The following is a 26130-nucleotide window of genomic DNA, read 5'->3' as shown; positions in this document are numbered from 1 at the left end:
GCCTCGGCTGAAAGATCACCACTTATTGCATTGCATAGGCTGAAAGATCGCCACATTTTGCATCTTATGGGCTGAAAGATCGCCAAATTGTTCGAAGGCGTCATTGTTCGGAGGCACCATTTTCATAGCCCGAGAACGCCATGCCATGGCCTGAGGACCCCATCTTATCTTTTGCATATCATTATTCAAAGGCATCATAGTTCGGAGGCATCAATCTCATAGCCCGAGAACATCATTTCATAGCCTGCGAATCCTTTATTACACGCTTCATGGCCCAGGACGTCATGGTCTGAGGATGTCATCCTAACCGTCCAAGGACAACATTCATGGTCCAACGGGAACTTGCATCATGTTTAAATTTATGCACGATATATGTTGGTATTATTCATTTACAGGTACACCGGCTAGCAACGACCGTCTTAGCAGGAGAGATCCCGCTCCAGTTCCCGCAGCCTATCAGACTTTGACCATCCTTCTCAACCTAAATATCGCGTCCGTCTTTCGAAATCTCCATCGGCATACTCTGCCAAGAGATCCTGAACTACATATGGCCTGATTCTTGTAAGACCAGGGATATGTAGGCAACTCAGGAACCAGAGCTCGGTCAAAATTCTTCAAATCGTTTTATTTGGTCAAAATTGGTCATCACATCTTTACCCGACAACTCTTTCATCCTTCCCGGGTAAAGAGGGGCAGCTGTTGATATCCAATTTTTTCCCTATGTATTTTTATGCACAAAATGCTTTCAAAAAAACATGTATATGAATATATAAGCATACCCAAGAGTCTTGGTATTTTCCCCTAATTTTTAAAGATTTTTAAAATCAATTTATTGTCTATTTCTAGCAGTACAAAATCCAATAATTATTCCCAAATTATCATTTTGGTGAATATTTTACTTCTACTCTCATATTTATACCTAAATATAATTAAGGTGATTTTTGTATATTTTTACAAATTTATTTGGTATTTTTAAATCTAAATTGCATAATTGCAATTATAGCCTATTTTAAGATTAATAGCATTTCTACAATTGTAAAATTGGTTTCAATATTTTTTTTATTAATATTTATGCATTATTAGTTGGTTCAGCACTTTTAATTTGTTTTAAAAATCTTTTTACTATTTTATAAAATAAAAAGGGATAAAATTGGCTATTTAACACATAGCCCATTTCGATTTCAATTACAGCCTTATTTCTTTTCAATTTTAGCCTCAATTTGACCCCAATTCCGCCCCAAATTAAAACCAACCAATTCCAATTTTAACCCAACCCACGACCCGATTTTAAATAACCCAACACGTTCCCTACCTACCACTTAAATCTGGACCGTTGATCACTCAAGATCAACGGCCAAAACTAGCCCTTTCCTTGTTAACTCCTAAACGACTACCCTAATCTCCCTCATTCTTACCTGACCCGCTTCCTTAAAACCCTTCGTCTCTCAAAACACTCTCAAGCTCTCTGAAACCCTAGCCATCTCCCACCTTATTCTACCATGTTCCCACCGGAATCCATGGTGTTTCAGGCCATGGATGGCCTGTACTCACCCTCTCTCACTATTAAACCTAAGTTGTTCGATGATTTGAAGCCCGACTCTGATGGTTCTCTTCAGATCTTTCTCAGATCTGTAGATCTATGGCCTCTCCGGCCATTTTCCGGCATTTTCAAGCAATATGAGTCTTTTCGACTCAGGATCCGACTTTCCTCGAGACCTTTATCATTCTAGGGTTTCTCTACAACTCTAAGTCGTCTGAGGTTCTGTACTTGCTTATTTATTTTAGATCTGTGTCATACCTAAGCAATATTTGATGTTTTAAGGGTTTTCCTCAAATTTCCTCTTTAAAATCGTTCAATCTCAATTTTAGGGTTTCTAAAAAGGTTTCTTCAAATATTTTTGATTCTTTCTGTTCTCTCTTCATGTGTGTTTATCTATGCTTTCTTTTCTACTATGCTCGAGTTTGCTCTCTTGTTTCTTTTCTGTTATGCAAGACTTTTCTAATTCTTTGTTGTTACTCTCATGCTCACACATTAATTTGTGTTGTTTTCCTCACTCTTTGCTATATGTGTTTATGTTTGAATCCCTGATTTTGTCCACTTTACTGAGTTTTGTTTGTATATTTTTCCCTACTGTTGTTTAAAAAACTCGCATCATCTCTTTCTTCTAAGCTTGTTTGTGTATGTTTGTCTCTCATAAGTCTTTGAAAGAGATTTCTAAGCCTCCTTCAAAGACATTGTTTTCTCACCTCTAATTCTATTCGAAACCCTAGGTTTTGGGGTTTCTTTGACAAGTGGTACTAGGGTTCCGCTTTGGGACCCTAGGCTTTCAGACTCACTGTGAGTCTATAATTAAGCTTGAATCTCTTTGCTTATGAATCTGAGACCTTCAGTGTTAAACTCTTTTTCTAAATAACCTAACGACTCTTTTTGTTTGACCTGTGTGCTTATATATATGAGAAATTTCTATTTCAAAAGGTTTTTATCAACTAAGTGATTGATTCTGAAATCCCTTTAATAAGGCTAATGATTTGCCACTGATTTTCCTTAGATTGAACCTCTTTTACCTTTCTTGACTTGGTTCATTCAATTGAACTTGCATTTTTTGGTTTCATAGCTGTTTAATTGATTCCCTTGCCATATTTGGCACAAACCGTGTACCGTTGACTGTTTCCTTAAATAACTTCTATCTATTTACCCGTTTTGTGATACTTTGAATGGTTTAAATCATATTTTCTTTCCTTCACTAATTTTCACCCGTTGGAATAAGAATCCCTTAACCAAAGGGAGTCTGATTTCGTTGATGATTCCTTACTTTTCTTACTTGTTTCTCTACACTATAAAAAGGGCTGCCCTTCTGCACTTTTAACACACTTCCAAGACAGGACTTTACATCTAGACTTCGAATTCAATATTTTCATACACATTTGCAAATACTTGTTTTGAATTTAACACTCTACATTGCTTGAGACCTTTTGGAACTGCTGAGCTTGCAACTTGGCTTTTCAAAGACTATTGTTTTCTTACTTGTTTTCCTTTGAAATTGATATGTTTTTCATTTAATTTTCTACCTCACCCCTATGTGTTTACTTCACAGTTTCAGCATCCTTGTTTACTTTACTGCTTATGTTCAGTGATTTGTGCTAATTATGTTCCTTCCTTTGCTCTTTCTATTGTGAATCCCTACCCTTATTCCTTTCTATGTGTTTGATTTAAGGTTCTTGGCCTGGCAGTATCCTAATTATTGCCCAGGCCATAACCTGATCCACAATGGATCCCAACTCTTAAGTTTGGCTAATAGGCTCGTCAGGGGTGTGCCAGCATTCCCATTTGCTGGCCATGACCACCAGCCTGCCATGGCTTTCTCTAATCCCCCTATGCACTTACACTTACTCTTAGACTCTAAGTTCTGCCCCTCTCTTATGAGCCTTGCTTTGGGACCTTGACTTCTCTCTGAACTTTGACATTAGAGGGCTGGCATTTCCACACTGCACTATGATCTTAATTCTGTAATGTGTTTGGGGTGTAAGCACTGCCCGGAGCCCCTTTAAGACTCCTGGGAACTTTGATATATCCCAAATATGAGAAAGACTTTTGGAAATCTGATCTTGGAAGTTGGTTTATCTCATATTGTTGGACTTTGAGTCAGAATTAGGCTGTCTGGATGTAGCTGGAACTTCTGATATAATTTTACTTTTCTTTTCTGATTCATTTGGGTCTGTAATAATTTGTAATAACGGTTGGGGATGACTAGTGAAAAGGGATGGGGATGAATGCATGCAAAGGGTAGAAAACTTGCCTATAGGTTATTTATAAATTTTGTACTTCTGCATCTTAGAAAGTATGCCTATAAGTTCTGCATATAGAAATCATGATCTTAAGTTTTCTACACTTCTGCACTTTTGCATCTTAGAAATCATGCCTATAAGTTCTGCACGTTTTAGAAATTATGCCTATAAGTTCTGCATATAGAAATCATGCCTATAGGACCCTTGCATTTTTGTAACCATTTTAAACCAATGACATTTAGAGATCATGCCTATAGGAATAATTCAGCTGAATCAGTTTCGCTATACCATCTCTAAGTTTAAAATCAGTAGTAATATCGTTTACAATCTGCGGAACTCTTGTTTGTAAAACCAGTAACCCTTTCTTTAAAATTAGTATTGTTAGATGTCATGTCTATAGGTCTCACCTAAGAAAACCATTAGGTGATTAATTAACTGTGTCAGTTTTGATAAACTACATCCAGACAAGGCTAATTTGGACTCCTCATCTGAGAAATATGTGATATATCAGCCTATCCTATGCTTTATTTATTAAAGACCTAACCAGTACTTGTAAGTCATGCTAAATAACTTGTTGCTTTGAATGAGGAGGCCTACTTGAGCCTTAATTGCTATTTGTTCACCTTTTAATTAATATTTATTTTGCTTGTCGCCTAGATTTTTATCCTTTTGAAACTCTGAAAAAGCCCAACTCCCTCCCCTTTAGGATTAGTAGTTTCAAATGCCTCTGGGACTGATAGGATCGGGACGGGTAATAGCATGCAATAAGTAACGACACCATTCTGCGCTTTAATACCTTAATGGGGTGGGAAGGGTAGCTATGGATATGATGATCGGTGCGCTAATACCACGTGTAGCCCCTCTTTTGAGGAGTAATTACCGGGTATTGCATTGATGTGATCCATATTAATCATAAACCTAGGACTCCCCCTTCCCTTTTATTTGTTTTCATCTGTTCCTTGTAGAATTGTTTAAATCTTTCATCAAATTCCTGCCCCCTCTTACCCTTTCTCAAGTTTCGACTTACTTGCAATGTTGTATGTGAACCCCTTCTTACTTGAGCCCTTAATTGCTTATTTGATTATGTGAAGTCACAAATTATAGCATGGCCGGGAACCACACTAGTGGATCTTGAGGGGTGCCTAACACCTTCTAGCCCTTACCCAAACTCTGATTCTTCAAAGTCAAACCCTTCGTATTGTCCTAATGCACTTAATTATTAGGTGGCGACTCTTCAAACCCAAAAACCCAATTCCCAAAAGGGAACGAGTTGTCCTTCCAAATGTCATAAACCCAATTTCGCTTTCAGAAAAAGGGGGCACGACGGGGAGTGAAGACCTTATGTCTAAAAATTATCAACTAGGGAGGGGAAAACCTATGTTGGAAAAGCGACTAGGAAGTGGACACCCTATGTCTAAAAATCATCAATTAGGGAGTAGAGACCCTATGTTGGAAAAACGACTAGGGAGTGGAGACCCTATGTCTAAAAATCATCAACTAGGGATGGAGACCCTATGTTGGAAAAGCAACTAGGGAGTGGAGATCATATGTCTAAAACATCAACTAGGGAGTGAAGACCCTATGTTGGAAAAGCAACTAGGGAGTGGAGACCCTATGTCTAAAAATCATCAACTAGGGAGTGGAGACCCTATGTTGGAAAATCATCAACTAGGGAGTGGAGACCCTATGTTGGAAATACGACTAGGGAGTGGAGACCCTATATCTAAAAATCATCAACTAGGAAGTGAAGACACTGTGTTGGAAAAACGACTAGGGAGTGGAGACCCTATGTCTAAAAGTCATCAACTATGGAGTAGAGACCCTATGTTGGAAAAGCGACTAAGGAGTGGAGACCTTATGTCTAAAAATCATCAACTAGGGAGTTGAGACCCTATGTTGGAAAAGAGATCAGGGAGTGGAGACCCTATGTCTAAAAATTATCAACTAGGGAGTGGAGACCCTATGTTGAAAAAGATAATGGAGACCCTATCTAAAAAGCATCAATTAGGGAGTGGATACCCTATGTTGGAAAAGAGACTCGGGAGTGGAGACCCTATATCTAAAAATCATCAACTAGGGAGTGGAGACCCTATGTCTAAAAATCATCAATTAGGGAGTGGAGACCCTATGTTGGAAAAATGACTAGGGAGTTGAGACCCTATGTCTAAAAATTATCAATTGGGGAGTGGAGACCCAATATTGGAAAAACGACTAGGGAGTGGAGACCTTATGTCTAATAATCATCAACCAGGGACTGAAGACCCTATATTGGAAAAGAGACCAGAGAGTGGAGACCTTATGCCTAAAAATCATCAACTAGGGAGTGGAGACCTCTATGTCTAAAATAACGTCAACTAGGGAGTGGAGACCCTGTGTTAGAAAAGAGACTAGAGAGTAGAGACCCTATGTCTAAAATAAAATGCAGGTAGGGATTGGAGACCCTATACTACCATGATTATAAATTTTCTTCTTTTTGAGTTGCTGCTGCTGCAGAGCTATTTTAGTCTCCGCGCGATTTCTTTTGGTTGCATATGCGATTTCCAGTAAGAAATAAGATGAAATTTATATTATTTACTTGAGCAAATAGAATTTATTCTTTAAGGACAAGAAGAATATAATATTATTACAAGATATATTTGAGTACGAGTTAGCATATTGCTCTGTCATGTCGAGCAACTAAAGCAAATGCACAATTCATATGCCAAAATCATGATAAGACATTAGAATAATTTTATGTACGTACGTATGTTTTTTATAAGTTAACTATATATTATCAATATTCATCAATTTCAAGAGCTTGTGATTTTTTAATTTTATTTTATTAACTCAATTACATAGATTAATAATATTCATGTAATTTTTAAAAAACTTATACACATTGATATAAAGTACACACGCAACACACGTATATATAAATATAATCTCTTTTTATTTAATATTTACTTATAATTGAGGTATTTGTAGTCTTCAAGAATAATTAATATTAAAGGTAAATTAAAAAAAAATAATTAATTTAATTTTAAACTTTTAATATAATAAATAATTTAAAACAACTAATTTTAGAAATAACGACAGTAATTTGAGACGGGTGAAATATTTTTATTTAATTGATTCTTGTCTTGGTGACCTTGTTTTGCTTCCATTTTTGTCTTAAAATTTAAATGGAGTGACAAAGATTCTTACCTTTCCCAAAATCATCTCTCCCGTAAAAGAGAAAACCCTCCCCTGCTGCCCACCGATAACCACTTCATCTTCAGTCCTTCACTGTAAGTCTGTCTCTTGTTTATTTTCTGCTGCTATTTCTTTCTCTTTTTGTTTATTGAAAATTTTCTAGCCTTTCTGCAGGTAATTATAGACTTATAATATCCTTTTTATTTTCCTTTATTCAATTCAAATTTGATTTTTTTTTTCTTTTTGCGATCTTTTATTAATGCTTTATTGTGTTAATCTGAAGATTATTCTCTTGTATCTCTGAAATGATTATATTTTTGTTAGCCTTTTTTATTATTTTTGTTTAAATATGTGATAGAACAGTCTTTCGTGGTCAAAATAAGTTTTTTGTTGCTTTATATTTGTTGTTGATGGTGTTCTTTTTAAGTTTAATTTTTCAAGATTAATTCAAAAAGTGTTTCTAGTTCTTGTAAATTGAGATGGATAACCCGACCCGATAAGATGAATAATCTGAACCAAAACTCAAAATTGATCAAACCAGCAAAAAATTGTTCCCTATTGTGAGAATGTAATAGCTATAGGGGTGTCAAATGGGCGGGTAAGCTGATTTTGGGCAGGTCAAAATGTGTTGAGTCAATAAATGGGGGGTCAAAGACCCGTCCAAAAGTTTATTGGGTTGAGATGAGTTTGGTCAAGTTGGGCTAAAATTTGGCCTAGCTTTAATCAGTATGTGTTATTTTTTTTTATGAATTGTATAATTACTAAATAAGACTTTTTTTTTCTTTTGTTATGGTCATATATAATATATCAAACAAAAAAAAGTTATTTCTAAGATATTTTGGTAAAGCTACTCATTGATCAATTTAGACTAAAATCAGCCCAACTTTAAAGTAAAAATTGTGTGGGGTAGCCACTTTTTAAAGTGGTATTTACTTTTTATCCAACATTTTTAATGTTTAGCAATAGTAGCCACTAGTCTATTAAAATTAATATGAAAAGACTGTGTTACCCTTTCTTCTACGTCTCTCCTCTAACGAAGATAGTTTAGGTTCTCAGCTCGGTTAGAAGACCAGCAAAGATTTTAGTACTTTCTGTTTCCACCTTGCTTTCAGTAGAAGCTGTGGATCTAGCAGCAGAGGTGCTCGTTTCTTGGCACGTCCTCTTCATTTCATTGTTCTTTTCTTCTTTTTAATTTGTATTGGTTCTGGTTTGTGAGCTTCAGTGGTGAAATGAGTCGAATATATCAAGCCAATTCATATGGCCAGACAACGAGAAACCTTGTGCTAATGCTCGAGAACTTCAAATACCACATATTGACTTAGGAGGAGTACTTTCAGGTGATCTTTTTGCAACAAAACAAGCAATTACCCTTGTTAATGAAGCATGTCAAAAACATGTTTTTTCTAGTTATTAACCATGGAATTGACAATAATCTCATTTCTTGGCACGTCCTCTTCATTTTGTTGTTCTTTTCTTCTTTTTAATTTGTGTTTGGTTCTGGTTTGTGAGCTACAGTTACAAGTTCAAAAGTTAATGACACTTGGTCCTGAGCTTCGAGTTCCAAGTTCAAAAGCTAAGGACACTTGGTCCTGAACTTAGAGTTACAAGCTCAAAATTTAAGGACACTTGGTCCTGAACTTAGACTAACAAGCTCAAAAGTTAAGGATAATAGGTCCTGAACTTACAGTTACAAGCTCAAAAGTTAAGGACAATAGGTCCTGAATTTAGGTTAAGAATCCCAAAAGTTAAGGACAATAGGTCCTGAACTTAGAGTAACAAGCTCAAAAGTTAAAGACATGCAGTCCTGAAGTTAAGTTCAAAAGTTAAGGACATGTAGTCCTGAAGTCCTGAACTTAGAGTTCCAAGTTCAAAAGTTAAGGACATGTAGTCCAGATGTCCTGAAGTTAAGTTCAAAAGTTAAGGACATGAGCAGAAGGGTATTTTTGTCCGGACAGTTAAAGTTTATTAAAGCAGTAGCTAAAGACTAAAGACATTTTAAACAGTGGCTTAAAAGTAAATACATGTGTTATTAGTGGCTAACCGTGCACTTCCCCCAACTTTAAATGGATGGGATCATGATGGGTTGAGTTCAATAAATAAACGGGTCAGTAACAAGTCCAACCTTGGACGTGTCATTTGGTCTTGGGCCAATTTTGACGGCCCTAAATAGCTACATGCATGTGTACGTTTAAAACAGAGTAATAGCCAGAATATCCAAATCCTAAATTCTTATCTCTTTCCAATTCTTAGTTATATTTAAGAACTGTGCAATTTGAATAGAAACTTTAGCTCTATATCCCTGGAATTCCAGATGCCTATGATTCAACTAGTACCCTTGTGTAATTACCATTTTGCAAATGTAACACCATTTAGGAACTTAATTTTGGTAGTTAAATAAAGAGTTTAAGCTATATATGCTTATAGTTTTTACACAATCAGCGTAATCTGACTAGCTATAGCAACTTATATCATGTTTGATTTGAAATGTTGCCTGTTATTGTAGGCCAACTTAACCTATAACCTAATAGTGTATAAGTGTTTTAACTTTGAAACCGTGCATACAGAACATAAACTTATAAAAATTAAAATTAGCTTTAAACTTCTCTTCAACCTCCCTGGTGCACTCTTGAACCTTTCCGAATGGTGTCCGAGTCTAATTAATAAGGCTCAAACAACTTTTAGAAATTGAAATTAAGTTCTTTATCTGTTTGACTTGATCTTCCAATTACAACTACTCAGAAAGAAGAGAGAATATGGATATGATCAAAGTTGGCCCAGCGGGAGGAAATCGTGGAACCATTTGGGATGAAAAGGGTCGAGACCTAGTTGGTGGGATATTTGTTTCCTACAGCAGAGACAGAGTTCTGTCACTTCAGTTCTTTTTCCACGAAAATGGCAACTTAGTTCAGTCAAACAAGCACGGCATTGATGACTGTCGTAACTTCTATGCAGTTGTCTTTGATTATCCATCAGAGTTTCTTACTTCCATAAGTGGTTCCTACATAAACACGGGATACGCTACAGTTTTGGAATCTATAAAATTTAGCACCAACAAGGGTTCCTATGGACCATTTGGGTGTACCCTGCCTTCAACTGGTGCCAATAACTTCAACTTTGAGATAGGAAATCATCGTTTTTTTGGTGGTTTTCATGGCCGCAACAATAGCTCTGGCGTTGAGAGTATTGGGATATATGTGAAGCCCATCATACCCTCCATGAAAAACTTGAGAATCCAGAAGTGAAGGTTGAAAAGGGAAGAAGATTAACTCATGATATAAACTCACCTTCTGGTAATTAATTTCCAGCTGAAATAATTAGTCTTATTTAATTACTCTCTGCTTATTTGGTTTTACCTTTGCGCAATCGATCTACTGATTGGTGTATGGTTATTATGTAAGGATTATCTTTTAAGTATTTTATTAAAAAGTTAAGATGGTAAAGCCCCATAAAGCTATGTCAGTGAGGTACATCACCTGCAATTTTGATTGCCAAAATGTCATCTTCATGTTTCGATAAAACTGTCACTTATGATCTTTTAATTTAGTCAATCTGATTTCTATAGCATTTATAAGAGCTTTCTGCCAAAGTTATCTCTAAAGAAGGTCTAACTTTGTCCTTCAAATAGTATAACTTTGAGCATTATTCAAGTAATAGAAAACACCCAAAAACACTGTTAAAACTAACAGAGAACCTCCACATGAACGACAGAGTATTTGCAATTTCTTTATTTATTGAGTAGACGACAGAAAATACTTTTAAGTTAACTTTTAATGATAAGTTACGGCATTATAGATTGTGGATTAATAGAAGGCAATGCACAATTCTTGTAACATCTGTTGTAATGCTAAGCCCTTTGGTTTAGGTATCAAATTCTATGAGAGAGCTCTCCCATATTCAGTTTGAGCTGTTTTAGTGGGTGATTGGACATAAGAATTGCAAAATTTCGAAAAATATGACTTTTTTTTTTCAAGGGAAAATGGTATTCGAAAATTAAAGTGGTATTTGGACATGAATATAATTTTGGAATGTTTTGTATTTTTTGGAGTAATCTGAAGTGAAAATTTTGAAAAATAGCTTTTTGGAATTTTTTAGATTTTCGAAAAATTTCAAAATTCATCATCAATTGAAATTAAAATCGAAAATTTTATGGCCAAATATTGATTTCGAAAAAAGGAAACTTTTTTTTATGGCCAAACGAGCCCTTAGATCCTCCGCAGTTGGACTAACCTACTATATATATATATATATATATATATATATATATATATATATATATGTTCAATTTCAAATCTTGACCTTTCCATTTTCAAATTTCTAAAATGGCTAAATTTGTGTAAAGTAGTGAAAGAAAAATGTTCTAATAGCATCTATTCCCAGATTCCCAATCTTAGCTAATTCCCTCCTAAGATACTCCTTTTTCTTTTTTAGCAAAAGAACCGAACACCTTTAAAATAAGCTTTTAAAATTCTCTAGATGCTTCCTCCTGCAGTCTTTGGGGGTACATAATGATATTAATTATCAAAAGAAAAAATTAAGATAATGAAAACTGAAATTCATTGAACTTCCACAATTAAAGTGAAAAAGAAACTAAGCGTCAGAGTACTCCTATTATTCCGAGATATATAGAAGAACAAAAGTCCTAACGTGTGACAAATGAAAAGGCTCTTGAGTGCTAATTAATACGACTCAAAAACTTCTTCAGCAGGAGTTGAAACTCTTCTATATATATAACTTGATCTTATATATATTGAACATAAAAAGTACTACAAGATCTTCCAACTATTCCAATTCAGATATTATTATTACAAGAGAATATGGATATGATCAAAGTTGGCCCAGTGGGAAAATGTGGTAGACACATTTGGGACGAAAAGGGAAGTGACCAAATTGCTGGAATTTTTATTTCCTACGGCGAAGACATAGTTTTTTCACTTCAGTTCATGTTCTACGACAATGGCGACTTAATTATCTCTGAAAAACATGGTAGAAGATCATATAACCAGCGCGAAGATTACTGTGCAGTTATCTTGGATTATCCGTCAGAATTTCTTACTTCGATAAGTGGTTCCTTCGAAAAAATGAATAAAAAGCGTACAGCTTTGAGTTCAATTAAATTTGGCACAAACAAAGGTTCTTATGGACCATTTGGTACACCTTCTACTGAAAATATGGATAAGACTGATTTCTTCAACTTTCAGATAGGAAATTATCGTCTTTTTGGTGGTTTTTATGGAAGTCAGAATGAAGATAGTATTGAGAGTATTGGTTTCTATGTCAAAGCCATCCCATCCTCCATTATCAATTTGAAAGATTCTACAGTGAATGTTAAAAAGGAAAAAGATGAAGAAGAATAACTATGCTATAGTTCGTATTGTTTACTAATTTGGTTTTACGTTTACGTAATAGAGCATCTGATTGGTGTTTGGTTATTATGTACGCTTTATTTCCTATATCCAGTTTTGTTATTACAAAGAAAAAAAAAAGGAGTAATGTACGATGTCTTTTATCACAATTTATTCCAGCAATTCACTTTTTTTTTATTTAATTTTTGGTAGTATTTATTTCACCCATCATAATTGGGTGTTAATCGGGCCGGGATGGCCCTTTCACAACCCGGATCGACCCAGTTCACCCCGGTACTGTATCGCTTGGGGACAGGTTGGGCGGGGAGCGGGTTTTAGACGAAAAGTTTCTGAATAACGGTGCATCAGAACCCGCTAAGCCTGATAACTCATTAACGGGTTTTTAACAGGCTACAACCTGTTTCAACCCGGTTTCTATTAGATTTTTCTTTTAATTTTCTGGACCGTTGCAAACGGTTAAATTCAAAAATGATCGTTGGCCAACGACCCTTTTTTTTCCAGAAATGGCCATTTCGGCCTAGCCCCTTAAGCAAATAGGCCCCCCTGCCACACACACATATACACATCTAGAACCGGTGCTTTGGATGATAATGATGGTGTTGAAGATTATTTGATTTGGTCTACACTAGGAGAGCATCAACAAACCAGTAGCAGGAATATTGATGAACTCCAATTCTATTTGCAAATTAAAGTCACCAGAGCCCCGCACAAAGGAATTTCTACGGCTGGGTTGGTGGAGGAGCAACTCAAATCAATTTCCTGTTCTTTCGGCCATAGCTCGAGACGTGCTAAATGTGCCGATTTCAACAGTCGCATCAGAGAGCGCATTTAGCCAAGCAAGACAACAACTAGGAGATACCCGTCATTCACTAGGCAGCAACTCTTTGGAAATTCTAGTGCGCTTCAGAGATTGGATAAGATCCGAACGGAGAAATCAAGGGCATGACAAGGTAGATGAAGCAGAGGACCAAGAAATTTGAGATATAATGATTTATGGTTCCGATTCAACCAATGCCGAAAACCAAGAACCGCATGTTGACATGGATGAACTTACAAAAATGATGCAAAGCATGTGATGTACTGTTTTTATTTTTTGTAATTGTTGTAAACTTTTAATTTGCAAGTTCAAAAATAAAAAATAAAAAAAGAACTTGCAAATTTATTTGAATTATTATATATTATTCAATAAAAATATCAAATGAAAGCCTTCGGAGCTTGATCCTTACATATTGCCTATTGGTCTTATTAGATAATTTTTTGTAACCACTTAAAATTCAAATTTCAAATTTGAAAGTTGAAACTTTAAACTTCCAAGTTTAATTCTAAGCCTTAAAAGTTTGCTAACACTTAAATATCAATAACAGTAAATCAGAAAAACAAAATGTACTTTTAAAAACAAAAATTAGCTCGGCCCGACCCGGACCTGATAATTCCGAATCCGGACGGGCCCAAAAAAGCCCGAAAATGTACAACCCGCTAACAGCCCGCTAACCAGCCCGGAACGTTAAACGGACGAGCTGGTTTGTTTTGCGTTCAGCCCGTCCCAACCAGCCCGTTAAATACCTTTACATCATATTTTACCAAATATTAATCTCCCTAAGCAGTAGTGGCGGAGCCAAATTGAACCAAGGGGTGTCAAGTGATACCCCTTCGCCGAAAAATTACACTATATTGCTAGATAATTTTATTTTATTTTATGTATATTTACTATACGTTGACTCCCTTTAACTTTTTGATATATCTAATTATTTATATTTTGACACCCCTTGATGAAAATTCTGGCTCCGCCACCGCTAAGAAGCAGAGGTAAGAAAGAAACTTTGACCACGAATTCATATATAGTAGTCTCACAAATCTTATACTAGTTCAGTTGTACAGTTGAACTTTAATGTAGAAATTAAACTTGGGGCAGCATTACCTAATCGCCTATGTTGCAACTTAGTTACAAATGTGCTTGAATAATTAGAAATTATGTCTCAGTAATTACAATCCAATAAAAGCAAAAAAGAAAAATATGAATACCACGTATAAAATGGTCAAATTTTGTACGGAGGAAATATGTGACTTAAGTTCTTAATGTATAAGCCCTATATGTGGGTTTTGTAGACATGAAATAAATTAAACGAAAGTCTACAGAAAATTATTAATAATCAAATGATTAAATTTCAGTAATTTAATATAATTTGATTAGTACATATAATCTTAAAATTTGAGGAATTAAATAATTGTTTATTGTTGAATTCGAAATCTAATAAGGAGAACAATTACAAAATTTTAGTGACATAATTATCCTTTTAACGCAATTACAAAGAATTTCAGGTTAGAAAAGAATATGATAGGAAACTTTTATTACTAATTAAGTAATTATATTAGAACTATGACAAACGATCGATTACTTGTTTGGAAAGAAATATAAGACCTAATTCTTGTTTGGTAAGGATTTTACCAAAGGGAAAATGAACTCTATATATTAGGGTTTCTTCCAACGTCAAAAAACAACAATTCATAGAACGTAACATACTTTAAAAGAAAATCTTGATATCTTCTGCTGTCTACTGTGTGTGATTTTCATAAGAAAGAATATGAATATGCAAAAAGTTGGTCCAGTTGGAGGATATGGTGCACGCAAACTTTCAACAATTTGGAGTGAAAAGGGACGAGACCAAGTTGCCGGTTTTCGTATTACATACGGCAAACACTCAGTTTATTCACTTCTGTTCATGTACTATGAGAATGCCAGATTAGTTTTATCAGACAGACATGGTGATTGTGATGATGATGAAAAAAGAAACTACGTTCCCGTTGTTTTTGATTATCCATCAGAATATCTTACTTCGATAAGTTGTTCAGTGAAACACGGGCCATTATTAATGTTCATGGCATCCATAAAATTTGGAACACACAAAGGTTCCTATGGACCATTTGGGAGCCCTTCAACTGATGGCAATGATATTGACTTCGACTTATTGATAGGAAATCGTCGTTTATTTGGTGGTTTTCATGGAAGTGAGAATTGCTATGGCGTTGGGAGTATTGGGGTCTATTTGAAGACAGAAAGCAATGATCAAGAAGGATCTTCGAGTAATAAAGCGTCGAAAATGACGAAGATCTATTAACTCATCAAATGTCTTTATGATTTTGCTAAATATTGTGTACTTTATGTTAAAATTTTTGGTGCATTCATTTATTGATAAAAAATTATTTACTTATACAAAGTTTAAACAGCCTTCACAAACTTTTGGCTACGCAACTGGTTGTTCTTAAGAACAGAGTGAGGAAAAGGAGAGTGAAAATGATAGTGAAAGAAGTTAAAGCAGAATCTCCTGATGAGAAAAAGTAATATTTATTTCTTTTTATTCATACAATTTTATGATTGTGATTATTCTTTTATAGTTAATGTTTGATTTCATAATGCTGCTTAGTTTTTTCATGTTTTTGGCAAAATTTGTGGGAAAGAAAATTTAGCTTGAATAGTAGCCACTCTGATGTTGATCAAGTATAATTTAAGTTTTATACATTGAAAATGTAATGATTTTTGCATTAGTAATGTAATTTAATCTATTGTAACAAATTACTTGTCGTTATTATGGTATCAATTTCATACACCCTTTTGCTTGTTTGCCACGACATATGGTCCGTCCGGCCATACTCCAAAACTACTTGAGACCGAAGAGAATACTTTGCAAATGAAACACCATTTAAGATCGTGATTTTGGTCGTTAAATAAAGTAGTCTTTTGAAAAAAAATTAAATCAATAATAGGGACACCTTATTGAAAATTGTGATTTAGTAGCCACCAAAATTAAACTGAAAGAGAGAAACTAAGAGTCAGATTCATATTTCGAGGTTAAAGAGGTAAACTGAACGGCTCCATATGTATGTATGTATATATATATATATATATATATATATATATATATATATATATATATATATGTATAAAAAGATTTTACACATACTCAACTTTAGAAAGAAGATAGAATATGGATATGATCAAAGTTGGCCCAGTGGGAGGTTATGATATTGGTGGAACCATTTGGGATGAAAAGGGACGAGATCAAGTTGGTGGGATTCTTGTTTCCTATAGCAAAGACGGAGTCGATTCACTTCAGTTCTTGTTCTATGAGAATGGAAACTTAGTTCAGTCAAACAAACATGGTATTCATCACCGCGAGAACTTCTGCGCAGTTTTCTTTGATTATCCATTAGAGTTTCTTACTTCGATAAGTGGTTCCTCCGAAAAAGTGAGTCAGTACATGAGCTCCACAATTTTGACATCTATAGTATTTGGCACGAACAAGGGTTCTTATGGACCATTTGGGAAATTCTCAAATGATGTTGACAATGATATTGACTTCAACTTTCACATAGGAAATCATCGTCTGTTTGGTGGTTTTCATGGTAGCCAGAATTGCCATGGCATTGAGAGTATAGGGGTCTATGTGAAGACTACCACATCCTCCATGACCCATTGAAAAATCCTCGAGTAAAGGGTGAAAAGGAAGAAAAAGATTTACTCTAAGGTATTTTTACCTTCTAAAAATTTCCAAAAGATATATTCCGTTTTATTTTGCTACTATATGCATTATGCTTTTCTATCTTAAAAAGACAACGAAATTTGAACAAGTTTTTTTAAGAATATTTCCTGTACTTTTTTAGTAAATTTGCCTAATTTATTATGTCGATTAATTATATGTTATGTTAGAAAGGAAGGCAAAAAGTACTGACTGGTGTTTTGTTTACTACTTTTGCATAATAGATCTATTGATTGACGCTTGATTATTATGTAAGGATTATACACCGTGAGTATTGCTACTGGATCATCAAACTATAAATTACAACACATAATAAGCAGGGGTGTCAATGATTCATTTTGGCCGATTAATTTATAAAATTTGTACCATACCATTCCATTACTCAAATTTGTATAACTACAATCAGACATTTCAAAATCGTCTCATCATCTAGATCGGGTTCTCTTTATTATTAGTACGATTTGGTTAGTTTTTGATATTGTTTTAGATGTCATGTAAAGTCGCTGGAAGTTAGAACATGATAGCATACATGTTTGTATAGGACTTTGAAAAATTCTCTAGGCATTTTTATTGTTTAAAAAGCTAATGAATTAAGAAAACATGAAAGAAGGCTAGAGTAAAGATCCATCCCACTATTCTACAATATAATAAGAAAAAAAAGTTAAGACAAAAGAAATATAAAATCACACGAGTGATCAAAAGAAATTAATTAAGTTGAAACTGGAGAATAGAGTCTATAGAGGCTTGAATATTCAAAAAGAGAAATCAAAATCGTAGGAAATATATTTTGCACATTGTAGTTTGCTACTCATAATCGTTGAATACCTTGTGCTTTGCTACTCAAGGATGATGGAATTAGTTATAATAGAACTATAAAAGTAGCAGAATAGGTTTGGAGTTAGAATTTTAAATTTTAATTTCTTGTTAGCTTGAATCCATTTTCATAGGGAGAAATTCAAAAACAGCAAGATTTATAACTGGTCGTTCAAAAATAGTCCAGTTTCAAAAGTAATCGAAATTTAACCACTTTTCATGTAAAGATAAATCTGAGCGAAAACACTGTTCAAAACCCGAAAAATACGCCAGTATATTATACTGGAGTTCCAGCATATTATACTGGAGTTCCAGGATAAGTATGTTGGACAATTATAATAGCCACTATTTTGCTGCAACAGAGACCGGTCCAGCATAATATACTGGAGTCAACAAAGTATACCGGTCCAGCATAATATGTTGGAGTTCATACACTGGTGCACCGAACTCCAGTATATTATGCTGGACCGGTCTCTGTTGCAGCAAAATAGTGGCTATTTTTCATTGACTTCGTAAACGCTGACTATTTTTGAATGACCAATCCGGAAACTGGCTATACCGTGCTATTTTAACATTTTCATAATCCCAAGGGCCATGGGAAAAATTTAAAGCTTTATTATTTTTTAACTTAATATATAAGGTATATTTTTATATGTAAATTTATTTGGTACGATTCGATAATTTTTTGGTTTATTTTCAAAAAAGTAAAAAAAAAAAATCCACCCTAATTATTCAGTACGATTATAAATTAATATAAAATCTACAGTCATATTAAAAGAAACATAATAATTGGTTCAACCGATTTAATAGATTTTTAAATATTCATTGACACCCTTAATAATAAGTGCAATTATACAATACAATCTAAACAATAAAACCGACAACTTGTTAGAACAAGTTAAAATATTAATATTTAAAATATCGTGTACTTTCCGGTGTAATAAATTAAATCCAAAACTTGCTACACTCTTTTCTAATATCTTGGTACTTTCGTTAGAATCCACACATTTTACAGGGGTATAAATACCATCACATATAATCATTATGTGTGAAGCTAGGATTGCACATTACCTAATCTCCAACATTACTCTCCTATTTAATATTATCGGTCAATCTAATGGCTATGGTACAATTATTTCAACGTTTATTCGTGAAGACATCGTGAACAATATATAATCTTGCTATGCTACACTATAATAGTTTAAGTCGCATTTTTTTTTCTTTTTACCCCTCAATTTAAGGGTAAATTTCACAAATGGTTATATAATTATGACTTTTTTATTTATATAACTTGGTTTTCTCACACAAAAATCATATAAACTATGACTTTTTTTCACCAAAGTATAACTTTTTTTTCTCGCACAAAAATTATAAAACTTTAACTAACTCACAAAAAAATCATAGTGGTCCGAAAATAAATTTTCCGATAGTATTTTCTTATTTTACAGTCTAATAAATAATTGCCCAATTAAAATAGAAGAAATATGAGTATAATTTTAGCCGTTTCTTCATCAAATAGTAGCAAATAAAATATTATATATATATATATATATATATATATATATATATATATATATATATATATATATATATATATATATATATATATATATATTTGTATTATGAAGGGGAGCCTTGGCGTAACTAGTAAAGTTGCTGCCATATGACCAGGAGGTCACGGGTTCAAACCGTGAAAACAGCCGCTTGCATAAATGCAGGGTAAGACTGCGTACAATAGACTCTTTTGGTCCGGCCTGAAAGTACGGGGGGAGGGGGGGATTGTGGTCTATTAGAAAATAGTTGACTAAGGATGAGTTTAGTCAACTAGATTTCGTGCAGAATGCAAATAGAGATAAACAAAGAGAATAGTAAACAGAACAACACACAAGAATTTTTATACTGGTTCGGTACCGGTGTGGTACTTACATCCAGTTTTCCTTGGTTCACAAGGGTTCTCTTAGATCTTGAAAATAATTACAGCAATGATGGTTTTAACTCGTTCACCACCAACTGAATGTAGCAGCTATATATTTTGAATGTTGACACAACTCTCTTTCGGGTTCTAACTCTTCCTATCTTTTATGACACTGGTAAACTGAAGAATACAGTGTTTATGCTAAGAAGCAGAGAGACTTAGAAGACAATGTTTGTAGTTGCGCAAGTTTTCTTTATGAACTGAGCAGACTTCTTATAGGAGAGTTTGAGAGCCGTTGCAATTTGTCTTGATTGAGGCACAGAATCCTCTAAGAGATTTGACCCAAGGGGTGCCTCTCGAATCTTGCACTTGAGATGGGCTGGATTCATTCATGATTTTCCTTGTCACGTCCTTATTTTATAGAGAGATTTGAGCCTTCGACTTTGCTGATTGAAGATGCCGGATATTCTTTGATCTTCACTTGATATATTTCCTTATTTGATAGTCTTGATCTCCTTCAATTGAGACTGAGAGGGCAAGACAGATTTGGTTTTCTTTTTGATGGCTTATTGTCATTTGATTCACCATCATCTCCTTTAGTTTAGACATCATCAACTCCTTTCCTTTTGACATCTACTTGACAGTTTTCTTTCCTTTTGTTGATACATTGATTTCTGCAATCAATGTAAATAGGTTGTCATCATTAAAGTTCATAATAGTTGGGACATGTAGGAAGACGTACCTCACTGGTTCCCTCGTCTACCATAAGGCCAAGTTCATTTGGATTTTCTTCCTCATCTGCTTCTTCATATGCCATTAGCCCAAGCTCCCCTGAATCTTCATTTTCATTAATAGCCATGAAACACATATTTGCAATTTTTTCATGATCAGATTCTTCTTCATCACTTCAGGCTCCAAAAGATTTCTTCTTTTGCATGTTTCTGCTGAGCTTCTTTTTTAGTTCAGGACAACTAGCTTGAATGTGTCCAAATTTTTCACATCATAGCACCTTCAATCATTTTTATCAGTTTCATTATTTATCCTTCCTTTCCTGAAGTTAGACTTCCCTCTTCTGCTATTTCTATTCTTCCTCATCATGTTTGTTACAACTTGAGAGAGCATGACTATGTTTTCATCTTATTCTCCTCCTTGTTCTTCCTCTTCATTTTCTGGTTCAACCACAATTGCTTTAGAAACAACTATTTTCTTGTTGAATTTGCCCATGCAAGTGAGTTTTCTCAAAGTCAATTAGATTACCTCGAAGTTGATCATAGGACATTGTCAAGATCCTGACAATCGAGAACAATGACCTTGGGCTACCAAATCGTGGGTAGACTTCTGAGAATTTTTCTGACTTATTCTCCGTTTTTTATTGTTCTACTGAAGGATTTTAGATCTCCAAGAATTTTGCTGAACCTGGAGAATATTTCCTCTGCAGATTCTCCATCCTTCATTAAAATAGCTCATACTCACGAACCAAAAGATTTATCCTTGTTGTTTCTTTTACCTTGTTGGTTCTTTCATATGTAACCTCCAATTTATCTCATATTTCCTTAGTAGTTTTACAACTTTAGATCTTTTCATACTCTTCATTACTGATAGTATTGTACAGTAGATTTTTTGCTTTAGCATTCACAGTGATAACAGCAGCTTGGTCATCAGTGTAATCATCCAAATCAAGTGGATCAGTTGATACTATGACTTGGCCATTCTCATCTTTCTTTGGGGGAATTGGAAGATTTCCCTTTTTGATCACTCGCCAGACTTTGATGTCATATGACATGGTGTATGTTTCCATACGCACTGTCCAATGAGAAAACTGTTGTCCCTTGAAATATGGTGGTGATACTTGAGAGGTTCCTTCTTGAAATAATGCACCAACGACTTTGTTCGTTCCCATGATCTTTTTCTCTCTAGTTGTTAAGCAAAGTTTGTGAGCCTTACTCTGATACCAATTGAAAGTACAAGAAGGGAGGGGGGGATGAATTGCGGTCTATTAGAAAATAGTTGACTAAGGATGAGTTTAGTCGACTAGATTTCGTACAGAATGCAAATAGAGATAAATAAAGAGAATAGTAAACAGAACAAAACACATGAATTTTTATACTAGTTCGGTAGCGCTGTGGTACTTACGTCCAGTTTTCCTTGGGTCACAAGGGCTCTCTTAAATCTTGAAAATAATTACAGCAATGATGTTTTTAACTCGTTCACCACCAACGGAATGTAGCAACTATATAATTTGAATGTTGACACAACTCTCTTTTGCGTTCTAACTCTTCCTATCTTTTATGACACTAGTAAACTGAAGAATACAATGTTTATGCTAAGAAGTCGAGAGACTTAGAAAATAATGTTTGTAGTTGCACAAGTCTTCTTTATGAATTGAGCAGACTTCTTATAAGAGAGTTTGAGAGCTGTTGCAATTTGTCTTGATTGAGGCATAGAATCCTCTAAGAGATTTGACCCAAGGGGTGCCTCTTGAATCCTACACTTGAGATGGGCTGGATTCGTTCATGACTTTCCTTGTCACATCCTTATTTGATGGAGAGATTTGAGCCTTCGTCTTTGCTGATTGAAGATACCGGATATTCTTTGATATTTACTTGATATATTTCCTTGTTTGATAGTCTTGATCTTCTTCGATTGAGACAGAGAGGGCAAGACAGATTTGGTTTTCTTTTTGATGGCTTATTGTCATTTGATTCACCATCATCTCCTTTAGTTTAGACATCATCAACTCCTTTCATTTTGACATCTACTTGACAGTTTTCTTTCCTTTTGTTGATACATTGATTTCTGCAATCAATGTAAATAAGTTGTCATCATTAAAACTTAGATTTAGATTTAACACGACTCTTTCTCGGACCCCACGCATAGTAGGAGCTTAGTATATCGAGCTGCCTTTTTATATATGTGTATTATATACATATAACATACACAGTCTATATATATATATATTTTGACTAGCAAATGCAATTAGTTTCGGCCAACCTGTTAATTTAATATTTTCCCTTAAAACAGGAATGACCCTACCCAGCCTGACTCAATACCTATATACGTAAGTTAAAATAATATTAAAAGTGATTTTTCCCCCCATAAAAAATTTAGTTCGGAATGCATGAGATTCTGACAAAAAACAAAGAAATAAAAAGGTATAATTAGAGAGCACTTGAAATAAAAATGCTATCAATTTGAATAAAAATCTTTCAAACGAAAAATAAAAGATAGAAGTATCATATTTTGAAGGATTTACTATTCACTTTTGGTGTGTGTGTGTGTGTATATATATATATATATACTAAATAATTACCCAATTAAAATAGAATAAATATGAGTATATTTTTAGCCAGCCCGACCCAATACCCATATACGTAAGTTAAAATAATATTAAAAGTGAATTCTTCCCCCATAAAAAATTTAGTTCGGAATGCATGAGATTCTGACAAAAAACAAAGAAATAAAAAGGTATAATTAGAGAGCACTTGAAATAAAAATGCTATCAATTTGAATAAAAATCTTTTAAAAGAAAAATAAAAGATAGAAGTATCATATTTTGAAGGATTTACTATTCACTTTTGGTATTATATATATGTGTATGTATGTATGTATGTATGTATGTATGTATGTATGTATGTATGTATGTATGTATGTATGTATGTATGTATGTATGTATGTATGTATGTATGTATGTATGTATGTATTTATTGGGCTGGGAGGGTCAGGTCGGGTTGAGTCATTTCTATTTTAATTGGATTATTAATTGTTAGACTGAAAATAAAAAAAATAAAAAACCACAAAATAAGAAAATACTACTAAAATTATATTTTTCGATCACTATGATTTCTGTGTGAGTTAATAAAAGTTTTATGATTTTTGTGTGAGAAAACATAGTTATGTGATTTTGATGAAAAAAGTCATATTATATGACTTTTTTGTGAGATATCAAAGTTATATGACCATTTGTGAAATTTAGCCCTCAATTCTAATAGCGGTTGTGAATGAGTTGCTCAGTTGAACTTCCCTTTTAAATATTAACCATGCAAAAAATTACAAATGTCTTGATTAATCAGAAATGTGTTTCAATAATTAAAATCAAATAAAAGAAAAAAAAATGAATGCTGTTATTATCTCATATCGGTGGTGGAATATGGCAAATTGTCTTCTTATAAACTTGGGCAATATAAGGCATATTCCTAAACTATGATTATTTCTTAGCCATATTCCTAAACTACTATGGAATACTAACTTTTAAGACCGATGAGACTATGATTTCACAAACGTAACACCATTTGAGATCTTGATTTTGGTCGTTAGTTAAATTGCCTTTAAATTCTCTTCAAGCTTCCTCCCGTCTTGGACTAGATAATGTTTTCATTAAAATACTAGGGATATAATTCAGTACAAACGAGAGGTTCCTAATTTATCCCTGTAAGAATATTTCAGGTTAGAGAAGAATATGATAGGAAACCTTTATTACTAGTAATTATTTTAGAACTTTGAGAAACGATCGATTACTTGTTAGGAAAGGAATATAGTAAAACCTAATTCTTTTTTATTAAGGATTTGACAAAAGGGAAAACGAACTCTATATATTAGGGTTTCTTCCAACGTCCAAAAACAACAATTCATAGAACGTAACATACTTACGCATACAACTTTGAGTCCACAATTACTTTAAAAGAAATTCTTGATATCTCTTCTGTTGTCTACTGTGTATGATTTTCATAAGAGAAAATACGAATATGATTAAAGTTGGTCCAGTTGGAGGATATGGTATACGCAAAATTTCAACAATTTGGGATGAAAAAGGACGAGGCCAAACAAGGGTTCCTATGGACCATTTGGGAGCCCTTCAACTGATGGCAATGATATTGACTTCGACTTATCGATAGGAAATATCGTTTATTTGGTGGTTTTCATGGCAGTGAGAATTGCCATGGCGTTGGGAGTATTGGGGTCTATTTGAAGACAGAAAGCAATAATGATCAAGAAAGATCTTCAAGTAATAAAGCGTCAAAAAGGACAAAGATCTATTAACTCATCAAAATTTCATACTCCCTCAATTTTAATTTATGTGTAAGTGTTAGAGTTTAGTCAAGTAAATTATTATTTGACCATAATTTTTTCACATGTCTTTTAAATATTTTGAATTATTAATTATTGTTGCTTATAGTACTTTTTGGTAGTTTTTTCAAACATGTAAAATTTACTCTCTCCGTTAACTTTTACTTGGCATGTATACTAAAAATAGATTTTCATTTTTACTTGTCACTATACGCATATCAAGAGAAGACAAAAAAAATTCTGTTATACCCACAATATTTATTACTCATTTCAAATCATTTTCTCAAATCCAATAAAATATGCATCAATTAATATAAATATTATGGTAAATTATGCATTTCATTTATTATTTTTTAATAATAAATGAAACCGGTTTGCTCTGATGGTAAGCAACCCCCACTTCCAACCGAGAGGTTGTGAGTTCGAGTCTCCCCAAGAGCAAGGTGGGAAGTTCTTGGAGGGAAGGATGTCGGGGGTCTATTTGGAAACAGTCTCTCTACCCTAGGGTAGGGGTAAGGTCTGCGTACACACTACCCTCCCCAGACCCCATTAAGTGGGATTATACTGGATTGTTGTTGTTGTTGTTGTATTTATTATTTTTTAAAAGGCATGAAAAGTCAAAACGTGTCAAGTAAAAGTGAACGAAGGGAGTACTTAGAAAACCTAAAAAAATTAGTATTTAAATGCATGGTCAAATTAAGAAGTTTGAATCTAAAAAAACGAAAAGTGCACCGTAAATTGGGACAGAAGAAATAGTATATATCTTCACGTTTCGATAAAAGTTATCTTTAAGGTCTTTTACCTAAACTGGTTTCTAGCTTTTAATGTTGTCTTTATGATTTAGCTAAATATTGCATACTTTATGTTATAATTATCGGTGCATCCATTTATCAATAAAATATTATTTACTTAAACAAAGTTCGGACGCCCTTTGTGAAACTTTTGGCTACACTACTGGTGTTTCTAAGAACATAGTGAGAAAAAAAAGGAGAGTGTAAATAATAGTGAAAGAAGTTACCACATAATCTCGTGATGAAAAAGTACACTTATTTATTTCGTTTTCATTCATACAATTTTATGATTTGTGATCATTCTTTTATAGTTAATGTTTGATTTCGTAATGCTGCTTAGTTTTTTTTTATGTTTTTGGTAAAAGTTGTGTGAGAGAAAATTTAGCTTGAATAGGAGCCACTTTGAATTTGATCAAGGATATACATTAAAAAGATTTAAGTTACATACATTAACAGTATAATAATTTTTGCATTATTAATGTGATATAACCTGTTGTAACATATTAGTTATCATTATTCTAGATTATCAATCAATCAATGTTATTAAATAGAGTAACTTGCAATTACATTTTAAGTATGTAAATAATAAGTTTTATGTTGGCTCCACTTTAATATTGTCGGTCAATCTAACGGCCATGAGACTTATTTCAAACCCCTATATTGTTAACACCTCAAGAATAATATTATCTCGC

General features: G+C 33.9%; 4 protein-coding genes across 5 annotated transcripts; all 4 read left to right on the top strand.

Moving 5' to 3' along the window:
• The first annotated feature begins 6897 nt into the window (after window positions 1-6897).
• On the top strand, window positions 6898-10407 carry LOC107786622 (inactive protein RESTRICTED TEV MOVEMENT 1). Of its 2 annotated transcripts, XM_075256951.1 has the most exons (3): window positions 6926-7052; window positions 8180-8294; window positions 9697-10407. In XM_075256951.1, the coding sequence occupies exon 3, from the start codon at window positions 9711-9713 to the stop codon at window positions 10197-10199; it is 489 nt and encodes a 162-aa protein (XP_075113052.1). In that variant the 5' UTR covers window positions 6926-7052; window positions 8180-8294; window positions 9697-9710; the 3' UTR covers window positions 10200-10407. The 2 variants fall into 2 exon arrangements, with proteins under 2 accessions (XP_016463619.1, XP_075113052.1); XM_016608133.2 differs by lacking the exon at window positions 8180-8294 and having other exon boundaries at window positions 6898-7052.
• An 844-nt stretch (window positions 10408-11251) lies between these two features.
• Window positions 11252-13378, top strand: LOC107786620 (inactive protein RESTRICTED TEV MOVEMENT 1-like). Its single transcript, XM_016608132.2, has one exon. It carries the CDS (start codon window positions 11772-11774, stop codon window positions 12309-12311), a length of 540 nt encoding a protein of 179 aa, XP_016463618.1. The 5' UTR covers window positions 11252-11771; the 3' UTR covers window positions 12312-13378.
• A 1524-nt stretch (window positions 13379-14902) lies between these two features.
• LOC107786619 (inactive protein RESTRICTED TEV MOVEMENT 1-like) lies at window positions 14903-15436 on the top strand. Its single transcript, XM_016608131.1, has one exon. The coding sequence runs from the start codon at window positions 14903-14905 to the stop codon at window positions 15434-15436; it is 534 nt and encodes a 177-aa protein (XP_016463617.1).
• Window positions 15437-16303: 867 nt separating this feature from the next.
• On the top strand, window positions 16304-16795 carry LOC107786618 (inactive protein RESTRICTED TEV MOVEMENT 1-like). The gene has a single exon (XM_016608130.1). The coding sequence runs from the start codon at window positions 16304-16306 to the stop codon at window positions 16793-16795; it is 492 nt and encodes a 163-aa protein (XP_016463616.1).
• Window positions 16796-26130: the final 9335 nt, after the last annotated feature.

The sequence above is a fragment of the Nicotiana tabacum genome, chromosome 7 (genome assembly GCF_000715075.1).
Source record: "Nicotiana tabacum cultivar K326 chromosome 7, ASM71507v2, whole genome shotgun sequence".
Lineage (NCBI taxonomy): Eukaryota > Viridiplantae > Streptophyta > Magnoliopsida > Solanales > Solanaceae > Nicotiana > Nicotiana tabacum.
This window is presented reverse-complemented; position numbering and strand designations above follow the sequence as displayed.